This window comes from Notamacropus eugenii, chromosome 1 (genome assembly GCF_028372415.1).
Source record: "Notamacropus eugenii isolate mMacEug1 chromosome 1, mMacEug1.pri_v2, whole genome shotgun sequence".
Taxonomy (NCBI): Eukaryota; Metazoa; Chordata; class Mammalia; order Diprotodontia; family Macropodidae; genus Notamacropus; species Notamacropus eugenii.
This window is the reverse complement of record NC_092872.1, coordinates 724471369-724488943: the sequence shown is the minus strand read 5'-3', so window position 1 is coordinate 724488943 and position 17575 is coordinate 724471369. Positions and strand designations below refer to the sequence as shown.

The following is a 17575-nucleotide window of genomic DNA, read 5'->3' as shown; positions in this document are numbered from 1 at the left end:
CAAACTCCCCTTTCCTCTCACATTCCTTCCATCTTCTAGTGCTCACTGAAGCACAGCTGTCTCTTGAAGAAACCATGCCTCTTGGCACCCTCTTTAAGGCTAACTGCTCCTTCCTCAATGCCATCCCACCCCTCACATTTACATAGAGGCAGCTAGGCTGCACAGTGGATAGAGTGCTGGGCCTGGAGTCAGGAAGATCTGGGTTCAAATCTGAATTCAGATACTAATTAACTGTGTGAAGTCTGTCTGCCTCAGTTTCCTCATTAGTAAAATGTGGATAATCATAGCACTTACCTCCCAGGGTTGTTGTGAGGATGAAATAAGATATTTGTAAAAAGGGTGTTGTTTCTGCTTGTTCATTCTTCCCTCTCCAAGAGAACCAGTGACATCAAAAGTACTTTGTAAACCTTAAAACACTTCACAAATGCTAGCTGTTAGTACTGTTGTTAAAGCACTTTGAAAACCTTAAAGTGCCAAATAATGCTAGTTATTATTCTTAAACTGCTTTATAAACTTTAAAATGCTATGTAAATACTAGCTATTATTATTAAATCACTTTGTAAGTCTTAAACTACTCTAAATGTTACTTATTATTAAAGAAACATGCAAAACTATAGGTTGACTTTGAGATCATGATACAAGCAAGATGGAGAATTACGTCATTTTTCTCTACTCCTCATGACCTATAAGATCTCTCCAAAAGAATAAAATGCACAAGAAATAAAGCAATTTCAGCTGTCTCCACCATCTAAGATGGGTCAGAGGCCAAAAGCAGCCTGTGGCCCTGTTTTTGTATCAACCTCAAGCTAAGAAGAGTTTTTTATATTTTTGAAGAGTTGAAAAATAATCACAAGAATACTGTTTCATGATGTGAAAATTACATAAGATTCAAATTTCTGTGTCTGTAAATAAAGTTTTATCAAGATACAGTTTCACTCAGCTCAGTAGTTTACATACGGCTGCTTTTGTGCTACAAGGGCAGAGTTGAGTCTTGGAGAAAGAAACTACATGGGATGTCCTCATGGCTCTCACCATGCATTGTTAGGCACTGCAAATCACAGTGACAGTTAAAACTCAACAGCGTTTTTCATACATATCATGTCAAAAGAAAGTAACAAAAAGAAGGAAAAATGACAAGTCTTTGAGCTCAGGATCAAAATTGAAATTTTTTTCTGAACCAGAAGAACTGGTCTCAATCTCTAGTCTCAAACACTGAATAGCTTTGGAAATTGGTTTTTGCTATAGATTTGATAATGTTTCTTAAAGAATTCAATCTAAAATTACAAGACAATGTGGCATACACCCACACACATATAATTTGACAGTAACTAATGTTTTTTGAATCACAAGTCACGTCAAGCTGCTTCATACCCCTCCCATGCTATCAAAAGTTAAGGAAGAGAGATTTTCATTTTGCAGTGGATATATTTTCTGAGTTCAAACTACAGTTCCAGCAGTATTTTTTGGATTTCAGTGTAAGTACAAAAGAAATTTCCATATTTCAAATCCATTTACCTATGCAACTGAGGAGCTTGCACCTAACTTTCAAATGGAAGTGATTAAGCTACAGTGTAATGATATGTTCAAAGGCAAATACCAAGAGAAGAATATGATAGAGTACCCTAACATCATAACCCCACTTTTACCTCTTGGCCAGCAAAGCCTAAAATACTTACCGAATGATTCTTTACAACAAGTTTGCCACTCCGTAGTCTGTGCTAGCCAGAAACCAGCAGCGTGGGAGGGGCAGCCAGTTATTTTGCTGCTGGCAGATACATAAAATAAGGGTGTGAAAGTGAAACAGAAATGGAAAGCCAGTAGTCTTATCTCCTTCACCTTTTTGTTCTTTAACCTTGATTCGTTTTTGTGCCACTCATGGGTGCATCAAAGGAGTTTCAGCCCTACATGGCACCTTTGGGATTTTGCTGGAATTTTGAGGTTACATAATAATAATCAGGGATTTAACAGGAATGAAAAAGAATTGTTTAATCTTAAACTATATAGTTCTTTAGGCACAAGAAGGAAAGTAGTTAGACAACAGACTGAATTATATTCCAATGCACTAGCCATAGCTAGGCATAGCTGGTTCTCTAGATAAGTGCAGCGGCTCAAAGTCCTTGACCACACACACACACACACACACACACACACACACACACACACACACACACACACACACACACACACACACACACACACACACACACACACTTCATTCTCTCATCATGGAGAGGCTTATTAGCCTCTACATTCCAGCACGCGGGAGCAGAGAACAACAGATGACCCTGAAGAGGTTTTAAGACCAGAAAATGCTAGCCAAGGGCAATTTAGTGACCACAAGGCCAAGAGAACTTGGAAAGATTTCAAAACCTAAGAAAAGAGGTCAAGTAAATTTGCAGTCCTAAAGTAGTTACTAGCTATTGATTTATTTTTTGTCTTTAATATGGGAGAGGGGCAGAAGACAGCAAGGAGAAATGTCAGAGAAAAGCAGAGGACAGCTTCACGCATCTTCCCTGGAGTTTAGATGGAAGATATTGCCATGACAGCTTCCTGGGGCTCAATATTAGGTCAATGTTCTAAGCCATGGTGGATTCCAAGGAAGTCATATAGGGATTCAAACCCCAAGAAAGTGTATTCCTTTCTTTTGCATATAAGAGACAGAGGGGTATGAAATGGGTGAGGGATAGTCTCATTTGGAAGCCAAGGACTACTTTCTATCATACAACAAACATTTCATTCAACAAACATTGTATTGAGATGCATGTAATAAAAAAAGATTTGTTTTTTTTTTTTTAAAAGAAGATGAACCGGTGATAGGTATTATAGACAATTACCAGTAAGTATCATACTTGTGATTTCTTTGATGCCTCATTGGTGAGAGAGGAAAATATTGATATAGTGGACACACAGAGTATTGGAAGGGATTCAAGGACCCATACACAATTGGGAAGAAGGGAATCCATGGGCTAGAAAGTGAAGGGGCTCAAGCGATATTTCTCCTAGGCTTTGTGGACCCTTGTTCCTCTCCCAGATGAGATTTGGGCTAAGATTCACTTAGCCCAAGATGTTTTGTTAACAGTTGGCTGCAATGAATAGTTAACTGTTAGGCACTAGAATTTTCAGTACCTCTTAATGTGTTTGATGAGTTTCTCTTTCCTTTATAAAATTAATCAATAAGCATTTATTAAATGGCTACTATGTACCAGGCATTGTGCTAAGCACTAGAGGTACAAATATGAAAAAGTCTGCCCTCAAGGAGTTTACAATCTAATGGGGAAGACAACACACACAAAAGGGAGCTGAAAGGCAAAGGAGGGTGAGGAAGAGAAGGCACCCACGTCATGATGGAGAAATCCAGAAGAAAGCAGACGGGTGTGAAATAAGGTGAGGGCTAGTCTGAGCTGACATTTTTCAGTCATGTCCAACTCTCCATGATCCCATTTGGGGTTTTCTTGGCAAAGATACTAGAGTGGTTTTTCATTTCCTTCTCCAGCTCATTTTTACAGATGAGGAAACTGAGGCAGACAGAAATTAAGTGACTTGCCCAGGGTCACAAAGTTAGTAAGTCTCTGAGACCAGACTGGAATTCAGGTCCATGATCTATCCATTATGTCACCCAGCCGCAGGGAATACAAAGATTCCTAAGAAAAGGTACCTGCTCTCAAGAAGTCTACAATCCCAAAAGAAAGATGAGGGAGGTGCAGGAGTAATAATAAAACAGACTAGAATGATATACACATAAGCTCAGTTCTTGAGCTATGCAAAAACCAAGAGAAGATCTCCAATTTCCCAACAGTTCTTATAGGAAAGGATCTTCAAGTATCCTAAAACGCAGGGTATATAATGTGCATTTCATTCATTCACCAAATGACTGAGTCCACTAAAAATTTCCTCTTGTCTAATCTCAACTGAGCCAAGGACCCTATTCCTTTACTTTAGTGAAATAACTCCTCATATTGTATGTTTTAAAATCCCATTGACATCAGTGCCCATTCTCTCCTCCTGATGCTTAATCACTTGAAGTTGATACAATCTCAAAAGATAATGAGTTTCCTGGTGATGACGTTTCCTGGGGGCATAGATATGGAGAAGTCCAAGTCAAGGAGTATTGCTGGTTGGAAATGAAGAGCTGGCTGGTCTGAGTCCTTTCTTTAAATGGCAGCTTTGGAGGAATTCTTTGCTCTGTCCTCCTTCCCTCCAACAAGAAGGCTGAGGTTATTGAGGGTACCCATGTCCATGGTCAGCCTCGCCATGAAGAAGCCCCCCGCATACTGAATGGACCCCATCTACCCCCTAGCAAACTTAGGAGCATGGACAAGACACATGGATAAACAGGCATGAATGCTCTGTGCTCTGAAGAAACAGGAAATACCCATATCACCAGCCATGTTCCCATCATGTGAAATTATGTGGCTTATGTTTTGCACTGGAATTACACTAGCCTCTAGGAGCTGTTTGGTATCTCGTTCAGCAATACTGAATAGATAGTAGCAGACATGGTACCAAACACTCACATTTGGAAATGAACTGTGTTTAGGCTGTCTTCAATCAAACAACCATAACCAAGAGAAGAAATTAGGAGGGATGGGAAAGGCTTCCTGGAGAAGGTGGGACATTAGCTGGAATCTGAAGGAAAACAGTGACTGCAGGAGGCAGGTGAGGAGCGAGAGTATTCTAGGCCTGGGGGACACAGACAAGAGTCAGAGGATGAAGGGCTCTTGTATGAGTAACAGCAAGTAGTCAGCATCACTAGATCAAAGGGTACAGGGGCAGGAGGAGGAGACGGCAAAGGTTCGAAAGGGCTTTAGATGCCAAACAGGGGTTTTATATTTGATTTGATCCTGGAGGTGACAGCGAGCCACTGGAGTTTACTGACTATGCAGGGGACATGGTCCAACCTGTGCTTTAGGAAAATGACTTCAGCAGCTGAGCAGAGGACGGACTGCAGTGGGGACAGGCTTGTGGCAGGCTGTGCGAGTAGTCTAAGGAACAGGGCCCTCTCTATTACAGAGAAGTAGCCGCATCGGAGGACAGGGACAGGGAGTGGTATTCAAGAGAAGTCACAGAGGTAAAACTGGCAGGAGATCATATATGGGGGTAGGGACAGATAGTGAGAAGTCAAGGATGATGCTGAGTTCACTGGCCTGGGGGACTGGGAGGATGGTCTTGCCTTCAACAATAACAGGGCAGTTTAGAGAGAAAGATAATGAGTTCATTTTTGGACATACTGAGTTTAAGAAGTCTCCTGGACGTCCCGTTTGAGATGTCTAATAGATAATGTTGGAAATGTGAGACTGGAGGTGAGCAGAGAAGCTAGGGCTGAGCAAGTAGATCTGAAAATCACCAGCATAGAGAGAAATGATGACTGAATCCATGGCAGCTGAGATCACCAAGTGAAGTCACATGGAGGAAGAAGGATTTGTATCTGACTGCACTGGGCTTAGGCACTCAACCAATAAAGATATTTGGTGCTGGTGCTGATGCCTTCTGACAACCTTACATAGAGAGGAAAAGAAAGGAAGGTGAGGTTCTCTTGAAGCTGTGGAATCTCTTTCTAAATGTGCCTCTGGGCCCTAGAACCAGGGCTTCCTGAAGGCACAGGGGTGATCAGCTCTTTCGTTCCCTCCTGGAATTTTTCACAAAGTAAAAGACAAGGCATAAATAAAAAAGTTTTATTAAATCATTTAGACTTGAAAGAAGTCACAATAGTTTAACACACTTTTATGTGTGTTCTGTACACCACCAACCCAAATGGATTGATTCAGCATTTTTATAAATAAAAATGAACATATTTACAGTGAAAAATAAAACCGTATTAGGCAGATAAGTTAGATAATTAAGCAGTAGTCTACAATCAGGTTTCAAAAAGTACCAGTCTACAAGATTATGTTTAGACATATGATTTCATTAGGTTGGAAATCTTTCATAATTCTAAGAATTAGCTGTAATATATGTTCATTTCTTACTAAGATTTTTTTGCCTCCAAAAAAACCCTAGTGCCTATGGCCAATTTACATCAAAAGCTTCATTTCCCTCTACTGGAGTGCAAATATAAAACGCATTTAACCTTTGCTTAGGACCATCTAAGATATGGAACTATAATACCACAGATACCCCTAGAAAACTAGCTTTGGACAGAGGTTTCTCTACCATTGTGCTACCTGCCCTGTAAATGATGCAGATTGCTAACTGACCCAACCAGGACAAAAAGGGAGTCTGCTTTTGGGAAGCCCATTTCAAAATCACCATCATGTCCTCAAAGAGTAAAATTTCTACAACAATAGAATCATGGCATGTGGAGACCTTTCTCTGTGCTATAAAAATATCGCAATCCTATATACATTTAGGAATCCCTTTCCCTTCCCTGGGGGTGGGCTTTAAAGAGATCCCAGCGCGTGAAAGAACAAAGGACGTCAGAAGTAGGAAGAGTGGCCAGCCAGGGCGGGGGGACTCCCAGGGAGAAGTTCAGGGACTGCCTGAAGAACAAACATTGATCGACATTCTCATGCCTTGCCTAAGAAGGCCATTGAAATCTGCCTTACCCAAAACAGACCAAATTTAAAAGACCCAAGAACATGATTCTCAAGTGTAAGAAATAGATAGGATGTAGCTCTTGGGGCTGGAGGGGGTTGGAGGGGCCAGGCTGGCCCAGGAGGGCCATGGCCAGCAGGGCTGACAGGACACCACTACTTGCTCGGCTGCCTTGAATGCTTCATTCCTGATGAGCTTAGGGAGCGGGACCTCTGCCTGAGCACAGTTTTTCCTGGGAGCTCCAAGTCTTCAAATAAAGGGTTTTCAATGATGTCTGTGGCCTCAGGTCGCTCAGTCGGAGATGGAGAAAGCATGTGTTGAACCATCGTGTACTGAAACATTAAGGAAATAAAATTTAGAATAAAAGAATTAAGGTGAGCTCAGGAAGCAAGGTTTCATATAAGTCAACAGCGTTTGGCTTTCTGACAATGAATGCCTAATTACTGAACCAGGTACTCTCAAATGCATAAAGATTTTCACAATCTGCTGGAGAACTTGGGCTGTTGTATCAAGTCTGACTCTAGCTTTGTCTTTGGCTGGGATACTTCTATTTTCCCTGGCATATGATTTTTACCATTATTTTGTCCTCCCCCAATAATATTCCATCTCCCAATTCTGGGCCTTGGCACAAGGTGTCCCTTTATGCCTAGAATTTGCTTCCTTCGCATCTTGGCCTCTCAGAATCCCTCACATCCTTCAAGCTTCATTCAAGCTCATTCAGCTCCCACAGGCCTCTCCTGACACCGCCGTGTTTTCAGTCCCTCTCCTCTGTATCCATATTGCTTTCCCGCAATGGAATGGAAGCTGCAGGGTGGGCAGTCAATGGATTCCCAGGGCTTCCCTGAGGACCTGCCTGGCACACTGACCTTGCCAGCCCTTCTTTCCTATTCTACACTACCATTTACTGTGCTACTCCCTGCTATGCATGTCCTCAATGATAAAGAAAGCTTTTTATAAATACAAGTGAATAAAAATTCTTATTAACAATTTGAACCTAAGAACTGTGTGAAGTGGGCAGTGCACCATTGCCTCCAATTTAGATGACCCTAAGAGGTTAACCAACTGGTCTGCCCAGAATCCCACCGATAAAGGGTGGAGACAGAACTGAAACAAAACTCAAGTTTTCAGACTTTCACCTTCAAGAAATCTGTGACTTTTGTCAATGTGGGTAATCCCCTTTGTCATCATGTGCCCAAGGAAATGGTTTTGTAAGTTAACCATGGCCACTCCAATCAAATAGTGGTGAGTCTCTCCAAAGTAAGCCAGGCTAACCCAGGAATGACAGACACAATCTGAATTCAGGCATCTACCACTGGCATAATCTTTGTAAGTCCACAAAGAAGGAAAGGTAAACTTTCCTCTTGGGTGGAGGCTCAGAGTCTAAGGTTTCCCACTCTATCAAGCTATTTGTTTCAAATCCTCAAAATTCACCAAGAAACATGAATGCAGAGCATCGTCCTAACACTTAAAAGAGAACAATCCATTCCATTGTTCCTTCAGGGACTCATTTTGACTTCTCTTCCTGCTAGAAATATAAAGGAATAGTTGTGTTCAAAAGCACTGCCCCTCTCTTACTGGATGTAGTGTGGCATTAAAAAAATAATAATAAATAGGTTTTAATGAAGTTATCTCAACTGAATGTCCAAATTCCTGGGTATACATTGAATTGTCTTAATTAATTCTCTATGTCAGGACCAGATCAGCTGGCCAGGGGTAAAACGGGGAGTGTTTGTGTGTCTCTCTCTCCTCCCGCCCTCATCTCTTCCCCACCCCAGACACTGATGGCATTTAAAAGAGAAAGAAGGTGCAGAAAGTCCAAGGAACAGAAAGTGCAGAATGAACCAGGACAATTTTAAAAGGGAAAAGAGTCTGAAAGGAGTGATACCAGACAAAGGGAAAGACAGACTTCCTGACACAATCAAGAGAGCAATCTTTCCAGACAAAGATGGCTGTGCCACCTGGAAGCAGAGAGTGAGGCGGGGGGGGGCTTAGAAGGAACTGCACTCCACTGGAGTGCCAAATGTCAGCTCATCCACGGCCTACCCAGGTAACCTTGGGCTTTTCCCTTCACACCTTAACTAATAACAGCTAACAATAATAGCTAATATTCATATTGCACCTACTATGTGGCAGGCACTGTGCTTTATAAATATTATCTCATTTAATCCTCATGATAACCCTGGATGAAGGCTGTGAAGAATTCTTCAAAGATACACAAACCTGAAAGGCAGGTGCTGTTCTGATCCCTGTTTTACAGGTGGGGAAACTGAGGCTCAGACAGATTTAAGTGCCTTGCCCCAGTTAAGAACCCAGCTAGTAAGTGACCAAGGCTGGATCTGAACTCAGGTCTTCCTGACTCTAGACTTAGCTCTCTATTCACTGTGCCAGGTTTCTTTGTCCTCAATAGAAGAAGTTTGAATGAGATGATTTTAAAGGATCTTTACAGCTCCACAACCCATCATTCATAGTCAGGTAGTCCACACACACTTTTATGAAGGACTGACTGCATGCCATGCACTGTGTTAAGAGCTACAGAGACAAAGAAAGGCAAAAACCCAGTCTCTGCCTCAGGCAGCTCACATTCTAATGGAAGAGACAACATGCAAACAGATGTGGTGAAAATGGAAAGTTATCTCAGAGAAAGACAGGGAAAGGCCTCTTGTAGAGGATGGGATTGGAGGTGGGTCTTGAAAGCAGGAAGGAGAGGTGAGGAGGGCTCTGGCCAGGTATCAGGGATCAGCCACATCAAGAAGACAAAACATAAGCAAAAGAGTAAAGTATAAGAACACTGGATGGAAAGGGAATGACTTGGTCAGACTTATGTTTCAGGAACATTCGCTCTGGCATCTGAGAGACCAAACAACAGGATACTGCAATAGACCGGAGGTGAGGTGGTGACAACCTGTACCAGGCCTGTAGGCATATGTATGGAGAGAAGGGCATCCAAAGGAGATGCTGTAAAAGTAGAGATGAAAAGGCTAGACAGCAGCATATGACGGCGAAGTGAGTGCACACAAGGAGCTGTGGGTGACATCAGGGTTGCCAGTCTGGGGACCAGGACGAAGGTGGGACCCTCCACAATGACAGAGATGGCAGGAGAAATACTAATGGTGTCAATGATGTCATCAGTAACAATAATAATGGGATGATAATGATGGTGGGACAAGATAAGGAGTTTTGTTCTGGATGTGGTGAGTGTAAGATGTCTATGGCGAGAAGTCCAAAAGGCAGTCAGTGCTCAGGAGAGAGGTTGGGGGGGATACATAGAGATGAAAACTGAACCCAAGGGAGCTGATGAGGTACCAAGCAAGAAGAGAAAAGTGGGTCCAGGACAGAGCCTTAGGGACATCTGCAGTTAGTGGCCACGATCTGGATGAAGAATCAGAAAAACCAACTGAGAAAGAGCATTTGGAAAGGCAGAAAGAGAGTCAGGAGAGAACAACACCACGAAAACCTAGAGGAAAGAAAATCTGGAAGGTGACTGACAGGCTCGAGAGGTCAAGAAGGGTCAGGGCTCTGAAAAGGACTTAAGATTTGCCCATTCAGAAATCACTGGTGACTTTGGAGAAAATATTTTGAGCCTGAAGATGAGGCTGCTGCAGCCACGTTTGCAGAGAGCTGAGGATCAGAGAGAGGAAAGGACGTGGGAGCACAGATTGTGGATGGCTTTCTTAAGGAGTTTATCTAACAGGGGGATGAGATATAGGACAAGAGCAAGCAGTGATGAAGTATCAAGGGAAGCTTCTTTAAAGACAGGGGAAACATCGGCATTTACATAGACAACAGGAAAGGAGCCAATGCACAGGAAGGGGCTGAAGATTAGAGCAGAGAGAGGACTGTAGAGGGGGTGATCTGTTGGAGAAGACATGATGGGAGGCGATCACTTGTGCATCTAGAGAGGTGTGCCCTGGCAAGGGGAAGAGTCATGTCTCCATAAGACACAGAGGTAAAGGAGAAGGGGGTGGAAGATGTCTGAGGAATGTGAGGATGAAGAGGGAAGCATTAGGAGCTCTAAGAGAATGGCCTCAATTTTTTCACAGAAAAAAAGAGGCAATAAATAGAGATAAAAATACTTTACTTAAAACTTCTATTATTTAATGCAAGGATGGACTAGATTCTCTGTGTGTGTATATAATAGGAGGGCAAAAGGAGAATAAAGAAACAGAACTGGTACATAATCACTAAAGCTAGATTGTTCACACACTCTATGTACTTGAGATTTTTAAGCTTATAAATGGTCCATCTATGTATGATAAGATAAATTTGCAGCAAGTAGTCTATTTGCAGATGGGCCTGCCCATTGCATGGAAAACTATTAGCTTACAGCTTACAGCTCACACAGTGAAGTGAATTAACTGCTAGCTCCACAACTCCTGTCAAGCTGCAGGAACTTAGGCATGTCTGTTCCCCATTTTGCTAATTACTCCAGTAGAGAGAATAATACTCAGACTGTCTACCAGACCAGGATGTTGTAGATTTTAGATGGTGTCAGGAAGACAAAGATGAGGGAAGAAAGATGCCTTCCTGAAGGATAAACCCAGAGCATCTCAAGAAGGCAGCAGGGGAAAGAAAAGGGACTGGAGGCTGCGGTGGGAAAGGCAGCTTTGGCATCGATCTGGTCTAATGTCAGTCCTTATGAAGGGAGGCAAGGGAGAAGCAGCTGGAAAGGATGAAGGAAATGGAGACAACAGGCCTAGAACTCAAGGAGAAAAGGACAGGGTGGGCAGGGACCACCAGGTAAGCTGAAGAAAGGAAAAGAAAAACTGAAAAAAAAAAAAAAAGCTTAAGTAAATTCACACAAATGTGGGCAAACGTAAATAGTGGAATGATTCAAATGTAATCTGTAAATTCTCTCTCCTCTAGGTTTTCGTGATGCTTTTCTCTCCTGGCTCTCTTCCTGCCTTTCCAAATGTTCTTTCTCAGGTGTTGTTGCTTTTTCTGGTTTTTCATCCAGATCATGGCCACTGACTGCAGATGTAACATTTACAGATGTAAAAAGTGGAATGGTACAAAAAGCTAAAGGCAAACAGCTTCAGAGCTCTGGGGGGAAAGAACTGGACAAAGAGGGAAAAAGGAAGACCGAGCACTTTCATACAAGTATTTATTTCATTACTTTTGAACTCAATACATTTTAAAACCCTTCATTATGAAATCTGACAAGAAACTAAAATATGATTGAGTGGAGAACTCTTTAGTGGGATACTGGAGAATTATTAATAGTGTGATATGCAAACATCTTTTTCTCACTAAAAAAGCACAGCCTGTAAGGCTAAAACATGCAAGTGCTATAAGAAGTTAAGCATGTGTCCTACAAGTATTTATGATCACAGTCTCAGAAAGAGCAGAGCAGGTAGTTTAATGTTACATGTGGGAGGCAAGATGGCACCACGGGAGAATCCCTGCCTTGGGCATCAAGAGAGCTGGGCTCTCACCCCATGGCTGCCGGTGCTTACTCAGTAACCTGGGGCAAGTCACTTCAGTTTTTGAGCCTTAATTTGCTTATCTACAAAATGAGAGGGAGAGACTGGAATCTAGTTCCCTACCCCTGGACTAGATGATCTCAAGAGGCCCTTTCCAGCTGTACCATCCGGGACTTCTAAAGAACAAGGGGGATGAGTGAGTACAAACATACTTACTTCTTGAGGATATTTCTGAGCAAACAGTGGTGGAAATTTGAGATTCCTCACGTCACTTAATGTCTGAAAAAGAAAAAAAAGGGCTGAGTATCTTCTCATTTTGAAGACAAAACTTTTTTTGATAGATAGAATGACCATGAGGAAAGGTGTGAAAGGAAATCAAAGGAAAAGTTGACATCTCTGCCAAAACCATTTGTCGAGCTTCGATGCAGAGTTCCAATATACGCTGCATCAAGAGATCAAACTCAGGCAAATAATGCAAATGTAATTAGATCCCAGTGGTGCAGGAAAAGCCTGTGACACATGGCACTGACTCTGGGAGAGCACAAGAGATGAAAGGGCTTTTGCCAAAGAGTCCATCATTCATGGATTTATTCAGAAGAGGCATATTACCTCCCCCCAGGGGAGAAACATTCCTGAGCTGTCTACTCACTAAACGCCATGTCAATGTTATATTACATACTTAATAGGCAACTGTCATCTTTGGTTGTGAGGGCCTGGAACATGGAGGAGCTGTATGCATATCTATTCCTCTCTCCACCTTCCCTGATGAGGAAAACTAGTTTTCAGAAGCCACCAGCATGGTACAGTGGGATTTAGAATCGAAGGCCCTGGGTTCGAGTGCAGGCTCTGATAGGGGGCCAGTGATTTCATGTTTGGCTTTGGACTAGATGGTCTCTACAGTCCCTTCCTCTTCTGAGCCCTATGTCCTAGTGGACTGGACAGGCCTTTAGATATCATCCATTTTAAAGGATAGGCCAGAATGCCGAGTCACCTAAGCCATGACTACACTGTGGAGAAACCTAAATTGTTGACACAAAAGAAGAAAGACACTCCAATGAACTGGGAGAGTCTCCGTGTGGGCCCCTAGATGAGGGAGGGGCGTGCCCACACCCAAGGATAGTGAAGGCCCAGAGAAAAGCCTGGGTCTGGACTGGAGAAAGTGAAGGGCATTTCAGAAATGCGCTGAATTTAAAAAAGAATAAAAATTAGAGCCTAGATTTAACAAGTAAGGCTTTTTGTCAACGTATCTTCAAACTCACTGTTTTAAATTCAATGAAAGCAGTTTGTACAAACTAGATTTGTTGTTTTTAAGCACTGGAATCAGGCCTTTCTTGGCCTATGGGTCCCGCTTGCCAGCATGCATTTAAGTGTTTCTAGAGATGGCTAAACAAACCGTGGCATGAGGACACAATGGAATATTCGTACAGAAGTCAGAGAAACATGTGAAGGCTTTTATGAACTTGTGCAGACGGAAGTAAACAGAATCAAAAAAATGATGCCGACGACCACAACAACATAAACAATAAAACAAAACTCAGCACCGAGGCTGTGAGGCCCTATCTTGGCCCTGGAGCAGGAAACACACTCCCTCCTCTCATGGGAGAGCTAGGGGACCTGGGGCTGCAGGCACTGGCGGATGGGGGAGGGCACTCGAAGGCTGCTTTGCTCACCTGGTTCTTCTGTTTTTTATAAAGGAAGGCTCCTAAAGGAGAGGGGAGCTACTGAGGGAAGGGGGAGGAGCAGTGCCATGTGACATAAACAACAGGATGGAAAAACAAAAGGCATTAATATAAACTTATAAAAACATGTATCCAGGGGAGACCAGAAGAATAACTGAGAGTCACATGGGAACAAAAGACTTTGCAGGTGAAGAATGACAGTGCAGTGGCCCATGGCAGTCAGGATCCGAAGGGGCTTTTTTCTGCTGGAGGTGAGGCTCTGAGCACATTCTGCTGTCAGAGAAATCTGATCTCACTAAGGCCAACATGCCAGAGCCAGATGAAAGCGGAACTGGGGTGCTGCCCGGCCAAATCAAGGTCTGATGATGATCGGGGGGATGTGGTCTCTTTAAGTGAAGGCGGTGAAGACAGGTAGGAAAGGAGATGAAAGAGGAAGGAGATCAAACTCATGACACCAAATTACTTAGGCAGTGAATGAAGCCATTGTAGCCAGGATTATAAGTGAGAGGAGGCTCAGAAGGCTGCCTGAGGTGAGATGTCTTCATTTTCAACCACCATTCATCTCAAAATGCAGCAGAAATATTCCAAGAAATTTAGAAAGAGATGTGCCTCCCGCCTCCTGATTGGGTAGTAAAGGCACAAGAGGGGCTCACTGGTGAGGAGGCCTATGCGGGGGAGAGACTACCTTGGCGACCAGCAAGTGATCCCCAGCTCCACCGAGGCGATGGTCACCAGGGACATCTTCACTTCCTGCCCAAGCTCTCTGGGAACACTTAGAAGGGGGTGACAACACAAAGACTAAGGGTCATGGCTAGTTGTGACAGAATCACTGCTAGGAGTGAATTAATTTTGTTTTGAAAACATGACTTTTGTTTTAGGCCTTGGGGCTGAATCCTTTAGAGCCACTTATTGCCACTTGGTTTTGCAGCCCTTTCCTTTCTGAATCCAGTTCTCTTCCCTCCCCCCACACCTTCCCCTCTCCAGAAAACCATCCCTTGGAACAAAGAATGAGGAAAAAAGCAGTTCAGCCAAACTAACAGAGACCTCCATGCAGGCTGACCAGTGCCCACCATGCTCCATACTCAGGAAAGAAAGGCACACATCATTTTTCTCATGTGTAGCCCCTGCTCAGGAGCCTTCTCTAGTTGGGGCATGAAGCCCCATGTCCTCCTGCTGCCCTTGAGGATGCAACCATATCTGGCTGCCTGCTTGCTTGCTCCCATGCACACTCTACTTCAGCTGCTCTCTCCCTGTATCCCTCTCCCAGGCCTCTTGTTTCTGTTACATGGCATCATTAACTAAGGCAAACTCTTGGGGAGCTCACAGGGTGATCCTGCAGTAACTGGGACTTGATACACTCCCTGTTCTGTCAAAGGGTCATTGAAGCTCCTAGAAGACTCACCCTCGCTCCAGTCAATAACATGGGGGTCACCTCTGAAGTACAGAAGGCTTTGGGGGCAGCTAGGTGGTGCAGTGGATAGAGCACCAGTGCAGGAGTCAGGAGGACCTGAGTTCAAATCTCACCTCAGACACCTGACACTCACTAGCTGTGTGACCTTGGGTAAGTCACTTAACCCCAACTGCCTCATCCTGGGTCATCTCCAGTCATCCTGATGAATATCTGGTCACTGGATTCAGATGGCTCTGGAGGAGAAGTGAGGCTGGTGACCTGCACTGCCCTCCCTCACTCCAAACAAAGTCAAGTGCAAGTCATGTCATCATTTCTCTGGTGGCAAGGTCTTCTTCGGCAATGAAGGACTAACACACTATAGAAGGCTTCATTGTCCTGGTAGCCCCAGAGCCTGCACTGTTCCTGGCACTTAGCAGGGACTCAATCAAGCTCTGAAGAATGAATGTCATAACCTGCTCTTCTAACTCTCCGAATCCATCCTTCAACTCCTGACCTCCTCATCGCACTTAGAGTCCTTATTCTTTCTCACATGTGTTCCTTTCCCTTCCTTAACTAAATGACAAATTTCTTAAAGGGTAAGACAAAGGTTTCTATTTCTGTCTCCCTCAGCCATTTTAGTGCACGCACAGTATGTATTCAGCAAATTGGTAAGTTATAGGAAGAATAAGCAAAATAATAATCCAACTAGTCATAATTTAGAGGCAAAAGATTTAACTGAAATTGAACACAATTTGTGTAAATAATTCTAACGACGACCATTACAACTCTCCCAGGGTAAATCTCATCCTTCACATGACTGCCCTCCTTTATGTCATGTTTCATTTCTAAAGTCGATTACCTTGTTACTTTAAGTCTTTCCTTTAACTTTATCCTTCTATCTTTGATCATTATTTTCATTTCAGTCTTTTTAAAAGAAATACTCACCTTGACCCTCTCCATCTGAGTGCTGAATGGGTAGAGCAGTTCAAACAGGATCAGGCCCAAAGAAAAGATGTCCACTTTATGGGAATAAGTATTCCCATAAATCTGAAATTCAACATGAGATGGGAATTAGTGAAATAAACAGTATCAATGAGGAAATCGGTGAATAAAAAGGCATCAAATAACATTGTGGCATATCTAGTTACCTCTTGGCAGCAAGGACAGTTCATTAAGAATATAAGAATCCTGTCAATCATGTGGCTAGAAGCTAAAAACCCTCCAAGTACGTTCTCCCCCGGTCATGCAGCCTCTCAGAAGCTCAGAACGGGGAGGAGCCTCAGGAACTTTCCAATCTGCTTTATAACCTGCCAGAAAGGTAGCTCAGTGATTGTAAGCAAGTGTTTCCTAACATCAAGCCCAAATTTGTCTCTTAGCAACTTCTAAATTCCCCTAGTTCTTTCAACCAATCCTCATTTGGCATGACCTTAAGGCTCTTCACCATCCAATATACTTTCTCCTGCAACCTCTTAAGCTCATCAATGCCTTTCCTCAAATGTGGAGCCCAAAACTAAACACAGACCTCCAGGCACGGTCCAGCTAGGGCTTAACATATTGAGATGGTCCCCTCCTCCCTCAGTCCTGGACTCACTTTTCCTCAATGCAGCCTAAAATAACAGTAGCTTTGGTGGTTGTCAAATTTCATTGTCGTTTCACAGTCAACTTGGAGTTCATCAAAACCATTAGATCTTTTTAATCAATGGCTGTCAAGCCACATACCTCCTTTTACTCAGGCAGATAATTCCTGAACCCTTACTGCAATTTCATTAGGCTTGACCTAATGCTTCAGCTCTTTATCATGAGGACACTCAACTATCCAGGGCCTCTTTGTGCCACCTTCAAATCCAACAAGCATGACACTCATTCCAAGTCACTGGTAAAAATGTTAAAGAGCCCATACAGGGAGGAGCACAGATCCCAGGGCTGTCCCACTGAAGACTGTCTTCCAAGCTATTACTGCCTGGTTAAAACACTACCCTGAGGCAGCTAGGTGGCACCATAGTGCACAGAATTTGGGGCTGACAATCAGAACAACACATCTTCCCGAGTTTAGATCTAGCCTCAGAAACTTCGTGTTTCTGTGTGGCCCTGAGCAAGTCACTTAACCTGTTTGCCTCAGTTTCCTCATCTGTAACATAAACTGGAGAAGGATATGGCACTTTAGTATCTCTGCCAAGAAAACCCCAAATGGGGTCATGAAGAGTCAGACACAACTGAAATGATCAAACACAACAACAGGGTATGATGAGGTTTTGTTTTTGTCTTTGTTTTCAAAGGATGGCAGGGATGTGGGTATGTAAGTACCAAAGCAGGAAGTAGGTGACAGAAGGAGGCTTGAGGATAGTGCCACCATTCTGAAGGTTCCCACGGTGCATTTCTTACACCAGCAGCCACAGTTTTTTAGCACAAGGTCGTGGAAATGGGCCCCTTGCTTCTTTGTGACCCCCAAACCTCTTTTCTAGAGTGACATATGACAATTCTAGTTGTCCCCCCTCCCCTCTCTTCTCTCTCTTGATCCTTTCCTTCTAAATGACTAAAGCTGTTGGATGCCTTTT

At 43.2% G+C, this 17575-nt stretch overlaps 1 protein-coding gene across 2 annotated transcripts in view; it reads right to left on the bottom strand.

Annotated features, from left to right (window-relative positions):
* Positions 1 to 5658: 5658 nt before the first annotated feature.
* The window catches only part of EIF2AK3 (eukaryotic translation initiation factor 2 alpha kinase 3), a 75542-nt gene continuing 63625 nt past the window's right edge, over positions 5659 to 17575 (bottom strand). For both annotated transcript variants that reach the window (XM_072636898.1, XM_072636897.1), the window contains 3 exons: positions 15966 to 16067; positions 12168 to 12230; positions 5659 to 6863 (listed from right to left, as the gene is read on the bottom strand). In XM_072636898.1, the coding sequence (XP_072492999.1) occupies positions 6687 to 6863; positions 12168 to 12230; positions 15966 to 16067 (342 nt within the window). In that variant the 3' untranslated portion in view covers positions 5659 to 6686. The remainder of the gene's footprint in view (positions 6864 to 12167; positions 12231 to 15965; positions 16068 to 17575) is intronic.